The sequence below is a fragment of the Oculina patagonica genome, chromosome 1 (assembly GCF_052425735.1).
Source record: "Oculina patagonica isolate OP01 chromosome 1, crgOcupat, whole genome shotgun sequence".
Taxonomy (NCBI): Eukaryota; Metazoa; Cnidaria; class Anthozoa; order Scleractinia; family Oculinidae; genus Oculina; species Oculina patagonica.
Genome location: NC_135758.1, coordinates 22641179 through 22655720, shown reverse-complemented (window position 1 = coordinate 22655720; position 14542 = coordinate 22641179). Strand labels below are relative to the sequence as shown.

The window sequence follows — 14542 nt, the reverse complement described above, 5'->3', positions numbered from 1 at the left end:
CTAGGCTTGAATGCAGACTTACACCTATAGACAATTAAATAAACTCTCAATTATAATTTTTTTGTAAACCCTGGCTGATGTGTTGGTCTTAGCATGGTTCTGCCATCTTAGTGTACGTATCAGAGAACCCCACAACCCTGACAGAAAGCCTGTTACCAAACTGCAGGGTAACTTATCTTTGGTTTCTGTGGCATTATGTTTACACCTGGATGGTCTGCTAGCCATCCCTGGATACCCATGGACACTACAATTCCAGGATTCTCCCAAGACAGGGTGGGGGGGGGGGGAGGGCGAGGAGGAATTCCCTTATGCTAGTTATTCAAAATTGGGGGTAAAAATGCAATGTTCAAATCACTGGAAGAATTCAAGGGAAAATAAAGTGTTCAAAAAATTGGGATTCCATTGTACATGTAAAATGCTGCAGAAAGAACAAGCCAACAAAATCACTTTTGTATTCATTTGCCATTCTTACCTGTCAACTGTTTCACCACAGGCTTCAAAGGATCTAGCCATCGCTGAAACAAGTTGGAATAAAAACGACATCAACTTGTACTTTTCTTGCAGTTGTAACTATAATTTGTACATTATGTAACAAGGGTTGCACATAACAGTCTTTCGACTGACAAAACTGTGGCCCTCAGTTTCCTGATTGAATCGCAATTTAGAATTGTTGGTTTTTGTGGAAAGGAAAACTGGAGAACCCAGAGAAAAACCCTTAGAGAAGGGACAAGAACCCACAACAAACTCAACCCACATATGTCAATTATGAGGCCGGAAATGGGAATCGAACCCGGGCCACATTGGTGGGAAGCAAGCGCTCTCACTACTGCGCTATCCCTGTTTTGCTCATTCTGGATGGCGCACATGCATGGTCATGCAAAGTAATAGGCAGCTGTCTTTTAATTTTGGCAAACTACAGTTTACGAACTGCAAACTAAAGCTTGAGTTCTTGTTATTTTAAAATCCAAAGATAAAAAATAGCTTGCCAGTAATTAAGGACTCTGAAAACCTCGAGTGCAATGATGATGATTCAATATCATCATATTCTGTACTTGCCCGTGTAAAAAACCAACCGGGATCTTGGCGGGATCTTGCCGGGATCCCGGCGGGGATCCCGGCGGGACGGGACCGGGAATCTTGGCGGGATTATGGCCGCCGGGATCCCGCCTCCCGGCAGGAATCCCGGCGGGATTCCTGCCGGGAATAAAAATCCCGGCGGCCATAATCCCGGCAGGATCCCGGCGGGATGCCGGCCGGGAATCCTGGCGGGAAACGAATTCCCGGCGGCCATAATCCCGCCAAGATTCCCGGCGAATTATCTTGCCGAGAATCTCGCCAAGATCTTGGCCTGAAGAGAAATTCCCCGCAGCCAAAATCTTAACAAGATTCAAAGCAAGGATCCCGGCAAGAATCTTGGTTACCGACAATTTCTTTTCTCGAAGAGATTCATGGCAGGAATGCTGGCATTTATTTACAGCGTAGATCAAATACTGACGATCTAATTCAAAACAAGTAAACACATCTTGGCGTTTCGCATACCGGCAAAACAAACACACTGGTTCTGTATCAAAACAACATCATTTATTTACAGAAGCTTACAGAAAAAGATGGCCACAGTTTTGCTACCAAGCACATATATTTCTCAATGGTTGCACAAGCCGGAGAGCACGAGCTTTAGTTCACAAGCAAAAAAGCGAATATTCTTCTGTAAAATGTTTTGAACGAAACAACAAATACATAAAGGCAACTAACCTTTACCTTGTACTCAAGCGAAGGAAGATGCAATGATGTGAACTACCAAACGAGCGAACTATCTTGTGATCATCTGCGAACAAACCGCCGAAGAAGACGAAGGAGCATTCTTTCTCGAAGCTTTTTAAATAACAATACAATATTTGAGCATTAAGTTTACGTCTCAAGCATCAACAGGTACAACTTCGCATTGAATGGCCCTTACTCAAAATGTCTATCTCCTTCCACTGTTCGAAGTTTGTAGTTTTTTTTAAAAAAAACACACAGTTCAGCTGTAGCTCAGCGCAGTCAAACAAGTCCATGACGAATCCCACACGATGGCGCTGTCAATTTAACAAGCTGTCGCTCGAATTAACAGCAAATTCCAGCAGTTTCCACAGAGGAGCTTTTCCCTGAAGTAAGGTCGATTCTAAACTCAAGTTCATAACAAAAGCAGCCAAAAAAACACATTTTTCCAGCCCTGATTGTAAAGAGCAAGCACCCCGACTGAAAATAAAATTTTTCTCTTCCCGAGGGTGGCGTGTACAATGTCCCACGTGACCTAAGGCAGCCAATCGAAACGCTCAGTTCACGACACCTTGCGGGAAAAGGCGGGAATACATGTTCGCTATCTGGGTGGTCTTCGGGAAGGTAAATGAGCTCTAAAAATATAAATATCTTTCATATGCTCTTCGGAGCCACAATTAAAATAGCATCTAGATGTTTTTTCAATGCAAAAAGCGCAATTACAGCGAATTCCCGAGTGCATTTGCAATTGGAAGAAAAAGGCCGACAGAAATTTGCCATTGGCTTTTGTCATTGGATTACTCAAAGGTATTAATTAAGGTTCCTCAAAGGTAAGAAAAGAAAGAAAGAGTTAAAAAAGCTTGAAAAACAGACCGCGGATCAATAAAAATTCTTATCTTTTAATTTATCTTCACTTATTATCACGCGCCTCTTTGTCGCGCCAGTTCGTCTAGACTGATAAAACTTTCCTCCTGGGAATTACCTCCGTGGCTCACCGTCACGTATTATATTTTTTTCGACATTTTTAAAATCAAACTGGTTTAATTACTACTTTCATTAGTACTTTAAGTTTATTTCATCCATACACGCCATGACTTGCGTTCCGACCACAGTATGATACTATTTGTGAGAATTTCAAAGCATCGACTTTTTCCCGGTGAGAACTGAGAAGTGAGTTGAATCTCGCCAAGAACGCTACCGAGATTTATTCACGCTGTGAAAAATTTGCCGGGACTTTTTTTTTCTTGCCGGGATCTTGGCGAGAATATAATTCCCGGCAAGATTCTTGCCGGGATCCGTGGCGGGAAATTCTACCCAGGCGGGATCCTGGCGGGAAGTCTGTTTTCTTGGCGGGATCCCGGTCTCGGCAAGATTCTTGGCGGGATCCCGAAGTGCCGAGAATTTTTTCCCGGTCAGGATCCCGGCGGGATATAGCCATCTTGGCGGGATCTTGGCAGGATCTTGACGGGATCCCGGTTCGTGGCGGGATCCCCGCCGGGATCCCGCCGGGATCCCGGTGTCTTTTTTACACGGGTAGCAATGACACCTTATTCCTTACTGTTTGGAAATAAGGGTAATTTTAACAAGACTAATTTTTTGTTCCTTTCCTTATCCAAAAATTAAAATGTTTAGCAACATGCTTACAAGTTTGACTTTGTAAACTTAACACAGTACAGGTAATTTATTGAAGGGTTTGGTCAAAAATGATGGTGACATACCGATTGACTGTTACGGTCAATATATCGCAGTCCAAAGTAGTCTTTCTCCAGCACATTGAGATGTTTAAAGACCTTTTCTAGCACCTCTTCTCCTTTGGTCTTTTTCTAAAATATACAAATTAAGAAAATCAAACTACAGCTATAAACTTGTCTCCCCTTTAGGCAATGTCTCCAAAAAGGTCATGTAAGATCCAAGCCAAAAAAATCAATACTCAGGTTGTAGCCCTGGCCTATAGGAATCTTTACTTGAATCTGTCATTGGTTGTTGAGCTCACTAATTACTAATCACAGACCAAAGGATCTCTACATGGCATCTCTCATGATCTTACATATTCAAGGAGTTTCTGTGGATCTTCGAGGATCACCAAGGAGCTTGCGTAAGACAGGCAAGGGTCTCTAAAGATCCTCTACAAGATCTTTGAAACATGGATTCAAGGAATGTGGACTCCTATCCACAGCAGCAAGGAAGCTCAGTAGAAAAATTCTTACTACAATCCTAGACAAAAATCCATGGGACACTTAAAGAAATAGTGCTCAGTGACCATTCCCTTTGCATTAAGAACTCATTGTTTAATTTTCCGAGCCCCCTTTCCCCCCAAAACAATGTTGAGATATTGTCCCACGGTATGATGGATAGAAACCAACATTGAATTGAGGGTGGGGAGGGGGAGGTCTATACAATGTCAATTTTTCGTCGAAGTTGTTGAGTGTCCCAGGACTTTTGTCTAGGATTGTAGATAACAAGGAAATTTAGCCAGTGAGCGTGGCTATTAAATAATGAGCCTCTCTATGGGTATTTTCGAAGAAATCAAAGACGGGAAGATCACTGCCGAAAAAACGAAGATCTCAAGATTGAAGGGAAGATCTGAAATTGACCAAACACGCGTGATCAAATTGAACACTAAGATATAAAACTGTCAAAACTCTTTAACACTACAGAAATCCTGAATTGTGTCATTTGACCAAAATTCACAAAAAAAAATGAACGAAGATAAAACGAAGATCAGCTTAATAAAACCCCCCCGAAGATTTGCAAAAAAAATTACGAAGAAAACAAAGACTGTGGGTACCCATAGAGAGGCTCAATAATACAGCTATCTTGCAACAGTGTACCTGTTACATACAAATTTATGTTATGACAGCAGAAGATGTATAAACCACCCTCTGTAAGTGCTTTATGTGTTTAAGTGCTTGATGTGGGGGCCTTTGGCTTTATAATAAAAAATTTTGTTCAAGCAGATTGTTATCTATATGAATTTTAATATTTGTAATTGAGTGAGGTTAGAGAAATAAATTAAGTGATTTTTCTTCTAACTGGTAACAGAAAATATTTAGTGAAAGAGTTTTATTTTTGAACTGAAAAACTTAAGAACAGCCTTTTCAGGTTTTTTGCACCCAGAAACAACAGTCCATTTGCACTGGGGTTCCACATGGAAACACTGCAGAACTACAGTCAAATTATAATACAGAGAGAACAATCATAAATTATTCCAACCATTTAGTGATCAACTGGTGATAATTGGCGTGATGCTGAATGTTTTATTTTCATTTCACTTGATCTTACCGCCTGTTTGATTAATTCATGAATTTGGAAAGTCGCCGAAAAAAATATACATAGTGTCTAGATACCCGGCAGCCGGGAAGTGTTTTCAAAATACTACATACCCGGCAGTCTGAAATTATTCTAGAATTTCCACGGAAAAACCAATCCAATCCTCCTCAAAACTATAGATCTTTGCTTAGAAATGCCAAGCGATTTCAATTATAGTTTTGGCTTTGTGTTTGAGGAAATTTTCGAGCTTGGGCATACTACAAAATCTTGATTCTTCGACACTTAGAAAAAATTCGTACTCTGACTCCGGTGTCAACTCTTATAGAATAATTTCTACAAAAACTGAAGTTGAAACCCTGCGAGAGTATTCGATATTTGCTGAGAAATGCGAAGCGATTCTAAATAATGTTTTGCTTTTGTTGTGATCGAATTCTCTTGGCTTCGGCGTACTATAAAATCCTCGACTCACGGGCACGGTTGTTCAAAAGACTAGATACCCGGCAGTCAAAAATTCATGAATAATTAATACATTCAATATCCACAAAAATGATCATTGAAACCTAGCTCCCGAGAGTATTTAAGTATTTCAATTTTCGGTCGGAAATACCAAGCGAGTTTTTACAATGTCAGTTTGGTTTTGCACAAATTGTACGAACTTTATGTGACTCACGGGCACGATTTTTCAAAGACTACATACCCGGCAGTCAAAAATGCTTCCCGTTTTTTCATCAAAATTCCATTTGAACCTGCTGAGATTCTGATGAGATGTCGGTGTAGAAATACCAAGCGATTTTCCAACTTAAGGCCTCAACAATTGCCTCGGCAAAGTAGTACAAAATAGCTACAAAACGCTTGAGCGTTCGGAGACGAAAGTCCGCCACCGATGTAACTTCCGGTGTGTCCTAAAAAGGGATACCCTTATTAGTTACTAGGTCCAGTAGGACCCAGACCTAGATCAACAGAACCTCAACGCTATTAGGCACACGTTGCGAACTGATCTGAGAGTGGTCTCCTCACTGAGGGGACAAATCCCCTGAATTTGAAAAAATCTACTTGAGTGACTATATATGGAGGAACGCTTTGTATTTCTATTTAACCGAGAGCTTCGTCGCTTCCAACGCTAAGCCGTTTAGCCCACAGAAGAACTTCGTCGCTTCCAACGCCGAGTTCGTTTTGGCGCGAAAACCAACACCACGTGCCACCTTTGTCACGCCACTAAAGTGTCACACCGGAAGTTACATCGGTGGCGGACTTTCGTCACCGAACGCTCAAGCGTTTTGTAGCTATTTTGTACTACTTTGCCGAGGAAATTGTTGAGGCCTTAAGTTGGAAAATCGCTTGGTATTTCTACACCGACATCTCATCAGAATCTCAGCAGGTTCAAATGGAATTTTGATGGAAAAACGGGAAGCATTTTTGACTGCCGGGTATGTAGTCTTTGAAAAATCGTGCCCGTGAGTCACATAAAGTTCGTACAATTTGTGCAAAACCAAACTGACATTGTAAAAACTCGCTTGGTGTTTCCGACCGAAAATTGAAATACTTAAATACTCTCGGGAGCTAGGTTTCAATGATCATTTTTGTGGATATTGAATGTATTGATTATTCATGAATTTTTGACTGCCGGGTATCTAGTCTTTTGAACAACCGTGCCCGTGAGTCGAGGATTTTATAGTATGCCGAAGCCAAGAGAATTCGTCCACAACAAAAGCAAAACATTATTTAGAATCGCTTCGCATTTCTCAGCAAATATCGAATACTCTCGCAGGGTTTCAACTTCAGTTTTTGTAGAAATTATTCTATAAGAGTTGACACCGGAGTCAGAGTACGAATTTTTTCTAAGTGTCGAAGAATCAAGATTTTGTAGTATGCCCAAGCTCGAAAATTTCCTCAAACACAAAGCCAAAACTATAATTGAAATCGCTTGGCATTTCTAAGCAAAGATCTATAGTTTTGAGGAGGATTGGATTGGTTTTTCCGTGGAAATTCTAGAATAATTTCAGACTGCCGGGTATGTAGTATTTTGAAAACACTTCCCGGCTGCCGGGTATCTAGACACTATGAAAAATATATAGGTTGTCAACGGGTCACCAAAATACTTGAGGGCTAATTGGAACGTGGTCCGAATGATTGATCAAAATGGAATAATATTTGATCATAAACAGGCCTACAGTAAGCTTTTGAGATGGTCGTGTTGTTTTTAAAAGCGAATAATAAGACTTGATATATTTATAGAGCCTTTTAAAACGACAACTAAGCTTATTTATTTGCAATCGAAGACAGTTGTTTCTCGATAGTTTTGTACAAGATTGATCAAAATATTTTATAAAGAAGCTTAGTAAGAGGTCACTGATCATGTAGCTTTAGGGAAGATCGCAAAGACAAGAACAGCTGGAGGAGTCGAGCACAGAGTGAAACGAATAAAATAACCAATTTTGATGTAATTAGAACATTCCCTTAGGGAATGAAATCTTTTACACATCTGATCCTATCGAGCGTGTGTTCTAAACTTATTACAAGAACACACGTCGCGAGAACTGATAAAGCGAACGGAATTCAAACAGTTCAAGGGATTAGCACGAAACAGTTGAATCTCTTGCTAATAACAAACCTAAGTATTTTGTATATTGAAGCCTCTTACAATAAATTCATTCTTGTAAACATTTGTGAAATGATTCCCACACGCTGGCAAATGTGGCTTAAGCAGCATGCATGCGCTAAAAGAACTATCTTGATATCTTTCCTTCCTCTAGAGTAAATTTCAAGTCCTTCAGTTTCTGCGCTTTACGACAGAACGATTAAATATATATGTCGTTTAATCCGTCGACAAATGTAGCCTTCTAACCAGGAATTAAGTAAAATCGACTGTCACTACATGTAATAACTCGAACCATGCAACTCCACAAATGAAACACCACGCACTTTTCTGAGAAACGCTCTTGTATATATAGTTACGCATGTGTTCGAATAAAGTAAACAGCATCTGTGAAACAATAGAGTGCTAGAAGTGAGGGTTTATCTCAACAAGTTTGCATACTTACTCGAATTTCGACGGGATGTTCACTTTCGTCCAGCAGAAGGACATGACAAAACCAGACCGTGTTGCTTCCAAAACACGACATTGTTTTAGGGCACTTAACCTTCAACTCATCGCCGGGGTCGCTAAATTACAGTGTCGTACTATCTTCGCTTCATCTTTCTCTTTGTTCAATGCCAGACGAATTCGGAGTTGAAGTTAGGAAGTTGTTTGTAACTAAATAAATCAGCTTTCGAGTGAAGCTCTTGATCGCTCAAGACTCTCAACCCTCAAAATAATACACTGACACCTCCTTATATGGAAGATAGGATTAACGCAACTTCCGTTACCAACACAAAGGCTTAAAATTTTACACAAGATAAAAAGTCGATCTGCTTTTAAAACTAATTTGCTACCCCTAACGAAGAGTGAGCTTCTAAATTTTGAATTATAAAGTGATTCTGTAGGTGGTTAAGAATGGAGTCATTATTCTGCTATCATCATGAAATGATTGATGAGTTTCCTTTGCAACAACCGGAAGTACATCTCGGATGCAAGGGCGCCAAACATTTAAACATCCCGTACTTGAAATCGATCGCAAAAGCATGGCAATCGGATGCGTCTGTACCAAGAAACAGAATATTATAGGTTAAATACGCTATTAAAGACAGACTAAATGCAAAGCCATATTTGTCTGGAGTGTATATACATATACATTTTGACATTGTTCTTTTCCGCGCGTGGGCGGACTGTGGATTGCGTGTACGTGTGAAGAAAAGAACATAGTGTACGGTCTTTATAGTTTTGTACCGCGGATGTGACCCGTTTCCCAGATCAGTTACGTGGTCAACCCACCACGCACACACACGAATGATCAGTTGCTTACTGTGATCTTACATGCAACAAAGAGCAAAGTTTGTGGTACAGGTGGTCGCCAGATTTCCACCATGTTCTCTTATAATCTGCTCTCTTCCGAGTCAGGTATAGCCAAGTACAAAGGGGGGCCTGAGGCAGTAACAAAAAACCGAGATCTTGGGCGTACTATGCCTTACCTCACTGGTGGCGAAGAGAATATATATTAAATACTTGTCTGAATCTTTTAAATGTTATGTTTTCGTTTCTGAGACCAGAGTGGCAAAAAAAAGATCAAATAAAAGTCGGACCTTCATTGTAATCTATCTGCCATTTCCAAGCGCCTCTTTCTAAATGAGTCCTCTTGATAAATGGGCAATGATACTCTGAAAGTTTTTGGATTGATTGTTTCAAATGAAGTCCAATTGAGCCGGTTAGACTTTATTTATTGCCGAATTGAGATTGACTCTGTAATGTAAAGAGGAGTGAATTATCTAGATTAAAAACTTACAAAAGCTTTGTCTTTCGGAAAAAAATTGGATAAACACTGGGCTTATATTGTCTTCCCTTAAAACTACCGGCTAACCCTGGCCTTGGCGCCTTTAAGTGAAAGCTGGTGCGTCTTTGAGTCAACGAAAAATATCGTAAATGTGCTCTAAAATATTGGCTTGAATCGCAAAAGATTTTTCAAATTTAGTTACCATCAAAGCCTTGATACACTGGGCTTTGCTATCCGTCAAAGATAAAGCAAAGGCCAACAACCCCAGCAACAACTTTGCCACCTCTTGGTGTTGCGACCGAAAGTGCAGTTCAAGGCGGAAAAGAAGACAGGTTGAAGGAAATGAACTTTGCACACTCTATGCAAACCGTAGTTACATTTCCGATAAAGAAACTGGCCCTGTAATTTACACCCGTTACACCCTGATACAATAATACAACCTGTTGGTGAGTTATTTTGCTCTCCATGGTGAAATTTGAACCTCGCTAGTCCCGGGTAGGTTCTAAATGAAAACTCCAAGGTCAGTTTTATTTCACCCTGGTGAAAAATTTAGTTTCCCTGTCGATATATTCCCAACCTGTAAAAATGGATACTGGAGATGTATATGTCATACGTGTCTCTAGGCCGAATCTTCCTTGCGGAAATGACAAAATTATCTAGTGTTTTACATCAATTTTGGCCGGATAATTTTTTCTGATCGTCCATTTTTCTGGGTCATTGTGCCCTGTCGAGTCTGTTTTTTTTTTCCTGTTTTTTTTTTTTTTTTAATCAAATCCCTGGCGAACACTAAGGCTCCAGCCGGGTCTGCTATTCTGAGATCGATGGGTGTGTCGATCAAGGATATCACAAACTGAGTTTCATTAACATCACGAACCAATATTTCAAGTGTGTTACTAATTGGGCATTAGTTTCCTCGATGCATTAAGCTAAGAATCTTTAGTAGCAACGTGAAAAGCGTTCTTCTGTAGGCTTGTGAAACCTGGCGTGTCACTAAAACCTCTAACTATAAGATAAAGACTTCCTCAAATCGCTGTACCCAGCATAAAAGGCCTCCGATTGCAGGACAAAGCCAGAGATAACGATCTATAACAGAGAGCAGAACAACAGCGTCTCCACCCAAGTAGGAAGGAAGCGCTGTGGGTCATACCCTCAACTGAGCGAGTTTTGTCAATGTGACCAGATATGCCATTCGATGGGTATCGCAGGGAAAAAGAGACTGGGGTATGGTCCAAAACAACATGGACGAGATCGTCGGAGGCTGGAACAGAACAAACTGGACTAATCTGGAGCCAACTGGAATGAGTTTTCAAGGGCAGGGGAAGATGGAGATCTCTGATGGAAGAACTATGTTGCAATGGGCATTCAAGGGTTTATGTCAAGTCCTTGATGTAATAATAATAATTTATTTCTAGCGCATTACATTAAAAAATCTCAATCTCTTCGTGATATATCTATATTAACGAAAACAATATTAAGGGAAGTAAATAAAATATTTAAAATTACAATAGGATGATAAAATTAAATAGGATGACCACCAAAGTGGCCGATCAGAGTCTCCAAAAACATTGAAAGAAGTGGTCGGATATACTCATTTGGCCGTTGTTTCTGACGAGTTAAATATGGGGTATAAAACTCTTTGTGCACAGTGGAAGTCTACAGATAATCAGCTTTCGTTTCGCGGACTTATATACGTACATTCCCCTTTTTTCAATTGCGAAAAACAAAAATAGAGTTTTGAAAGATCTTCAATGGGTCAATTCTCATGAGAATGCAACCCTTTTTGATCCCCTTTTGAGTAATAAAGAACTAACAAACTATTATGTCAAAGTAACCAAAGAACCTGGGCTTGATTTTGCCTATGGCCTATTCAAAAATAAAAAATAAAATTTTCTTAATTTAAAAAGCAACGGTAGGTTAAATCTCACACTGGTCGTATAACAGAGGTGGAAAGGGAGTATTCTCCTAAATTCTGGATATAAGTTTGACTCAGCCAAGTTCAATCGTAGTGTAACCGAAAGATTTATCAAAACATGCATCAGGGGGGTCACCCATGACCATGTACACCAGTTCCATCGACCGCTTTCCTTGAAGTCTATCGCCCAATTCCGTGGCCTTCTGTGTAAGGGTGTCGAGAGAGACCACTACAGCAGGATCCCCTTGTTGAAGAAGCTCTTCAAACACTGCTTTTAACAACTTCTCTGCAACTGGCTCGGAATCTGCAAAGAGCGGCCCTATCTTGTAACCTTCTTCTTTGACAAACATTGGTCGGGCAACCGTATAACCCACGATAGAACCTTCACTGTCGATGGCTACACGTGCGTGACTGCCTGTCACGCCAAGCCATTTTGACAGGAACGCGTGACGCTCAAAGCCGAACACTGTGGTGTCGTACACGAAAAGCGCTTCTAGATTCACTTGTTCAACGCGTTTGATTTCTACGGGAGATCTCTCTGATGCTTCAGACAAGCGAGCTATAGCGGTTGGAAGGTGAAAGACGAAGCGTGCGCCATAAAAGTGACTGCGAAATCCCTTACTTTTGTACATTTCCTCCAACTCTAGCAGCCCTGATAATGCAATGCTTCGAGACGGCCTTGCAATTGCTATAGCGGCGTCCCAAATCTTCCTTCCATATCCCTTTCCTCTGTATTCCTTGCTCATGATATAACTCCCAGCAAAAGCGAAGCTATCGCCGTATTTTGTCATTGTAATACAACCTACAGGTTTCCCGTTCAACTCGCCAACAAAAGCAGCAGTTGGATCGCAAGCATGATAACATTCGGCATCTTTTAGACCCGGCCGCCAGCCTTCCTTCACCATCGCATTTATTATGACGCTTTCGTACTCCTCTTTTGTCTCGATAAGGCGAATTTTGAACTCTTCCGTTGCCGGCATGCACGTATAGGGTTTGGCAAACTGCGTGCGGTCTGTTTCTTTCCCAAGCGTGTGACGTGAACATGCGAATGCAAAGCGACTGATGGATAGGCGAGCGGCAACGCCGCGAGAAAAAGCGTGAAGTGCCATTTACACCTCGAGCACAGCACAGCACAGGCAGACTGATCACAGCTTCTCTATTCTTCAACGCCGAAGAACCCGCCCCCACCCCATCACGCCTACCGTTTCGCACTAGCGTCCAGCTCTTCTGCGATTCTTCGCGTTCGATCTAGGGCTTTCCACAAGTTGCTCGAGATTTCGCAAGAATTTGCCCGTAATTTTTCTACTGTAATATAATTCTACTGTAAATAATGTCACTGTATTGTATTTCAACAACCATGTTGTCTTGTAATTTAAGAAGTATTGTTACCGTATCTATAGGTTTTTTTTCTTTGTTTTCTCTTTGTGTGTACTGAAATGAATAAAAATAAAAAATAAAAAAAATAAAAAAATAAAAAGTTACTCAAACGTTGCTTCAAAAATAAAAAAAGTTGCTTTGATTAATAAAGGTTGCTCGAAATTTGCCCCCAAAAAATCTAAAACGCTGTTTCTAATTAAGAAAATGTCTCTAAATATATGCTATTTTTTCCTTTGAAGGTAAGATTTCTAAGCAGTTTTATGTAATTTTACAGCAAAAGAAGTATCTAAATAACATTTTAAGAGGAAAATTGGTTAAATAAAAAGGGATTTCTGAAGATATCGATGACGTCATGTTTGCTGACGAGTTTTGTGATGTTTTAATGCAGAATGAGCCGAAAGTTGAAACGTCTTCAGATGTTTCTCGAAAATCCTCGGCAAATTTCCTAAATCTTCGGAAACGTTCTATGGCCTTTGAACAACACTCGGATAATCTTCGGAGATCTTCGGTCCAGAAATTACTCAAAATGCAACAAGTTGCTCGAGAGGAAAAAATGTGCTCGAAGGGGAAAAAGTTATATGAAATATGAAAAGTTGCCATAATGTTGCCGAGCAACTTGTGGAAACAGGGACCGCGCAGAGGGAGGGGCTAAGGGGGCTTTAGCCCCCCCACTTTTGTGCAAAAAAATAAATAAATAAATAAATAAAAGAAAACAAAAAATAAGAAGAAGAAATAAAGAAGCAAAAGAATTGCAAAAAAATCGGTAATTTGTTAAGAACAAAAGTTACTGGCAAAGTAAACGCGAAGATGAATTAACAATAAATTGGATATAAGTGGCGATAATTATCGAATTATTTTTCAATTTTAATCTTGTACTTGTACAGGTTTGTGTATTTTAAATGGCTTCATTCAGCAAGTGGACCTCTCAGGGAAATGTTTAATTTTACAATTGGTTAATTTTGATCCGAACTCGTGACTGGGTTAGGTGTATAACGCGATTCCAAAACAAATTGTTCGGTTGTCGAGTCCAGTTAATAATGATACGATTTTACGCTGCCATTGCGTCCTAGCTTTTCATCACGGTATGCAAACTCGTACTGGTAAATCCGGCAACCAGTGCAGCTGGTAAAACATCGTTTTCTACTGCCCAGAGTTTAAAAACATGGCTTCATTCAACAATAACCCAAGAGCTATTTAGCAACCTGACGATTTTAAACAGTCACAAAGAAAGAACAGACAGACATAGCAAACGAATTTACAGATCGCAACCGTACCAGAAAGCGAAATGTTGTTAACTTTAAAGTATCTGTTCCGAGTTGTTCAAAGGGTGGAGAACGCTATCCTCCGGATAAATCGTAACCTGCGATCAGGCGTTCTTTTTTTGCGGAAAAAAGAACGCCTGATCGCAGGTTAGATAAATCGCTATCCAGTGGACAACTGTTTAATAAAACCTACTTCGCTATCCACTGGATAGTGATTTATCCAGTGGATAGCGTTATCCACAATTTGAACAACTGGGGTCCAATGTACAGTAAATATCAGCCACTGTCTAATTACTTCACCGTTTTGTTTTATTTTTTATACACCGTTGAGTTCACGGCAGCTCAGGCAAAATCGTTGGATTTCTGGGTTATTTATAGTAATTAAAGGTTGATATCAGTAGTACAACAGTCAACGATATTTCAATCTAGTGATAGTAATTCGGATAGATATTTCAATCTATCCGATAGCAACAACACTGAACGTTTGGGAATTAAAATTTAATTTGCTTTAGATGAATGCATTTCCCGGCATTTTAGATGTATTAAAATCGAAATTTTGAAGCCTGCGCCCCCTCACCCCTCCCCCCTCCCCCCCA

At 40.2% G+C, this 14542-nt stretch overlaps 2 protein-coding genes across 2 annotated transcripts in view; both read right to left on the bottom strand.

Annotated features, from left to right (window-relative positions):
• The window catches only part of LOC144635144 (band 4.1-like protein 4), a 29461-nt gene extending 21133 nt beyond the window's left edge, over positions 1–8328 (bottom strand). Inside the window, exons 1-3 of the mRNA XM_078494245.1 lie at positions 8070–8328; positions 3477–3581; positions 473–515 (exon numbers count right to left, since the gene is read on the bottom strand). Of these exons, the coding sequence (XP_078350371.1) occupies positions 473–515; positions 3477–3581; positions 8070–8150 (229 nt within the window). The 5' untranslated portion in view covers positions 8151–8328. The remainder of the gene's footprint in view (positions 1–472; positions 516–3476; positions 3582–8069) is intronic.
• A 2454-nt stretch (positions 8329–10782) lies between these two features.
• LOC144639091 (holothin acyltransferase-like) lies at positions 10783–12485 on the bottom strand. Its single transcript, XM_078498376.1, has one exon. It carries the CDS (start codon positions 12414–12416, stop codon positions 11382–11384), a length of 1035 nt encoding a protein of 344 aa, XP_078354502.1. The 5' UTR covers positions 12417–12485; the 3' UTR covers positions 10783–11381.
• Between the last annotated feature and the right edge of the window lie 2057 nt (positions 12486–14542).

Excerpts from the sequence above, each read along its gene's own strand:
- LOC144639091 (XM_078498376.1), bottom strand. The coding sequence starts at position 12,416 with ATGGCACTTCACGCTTTTTCTCGCGGCGTTGCCGCTCGCCTATCCATC.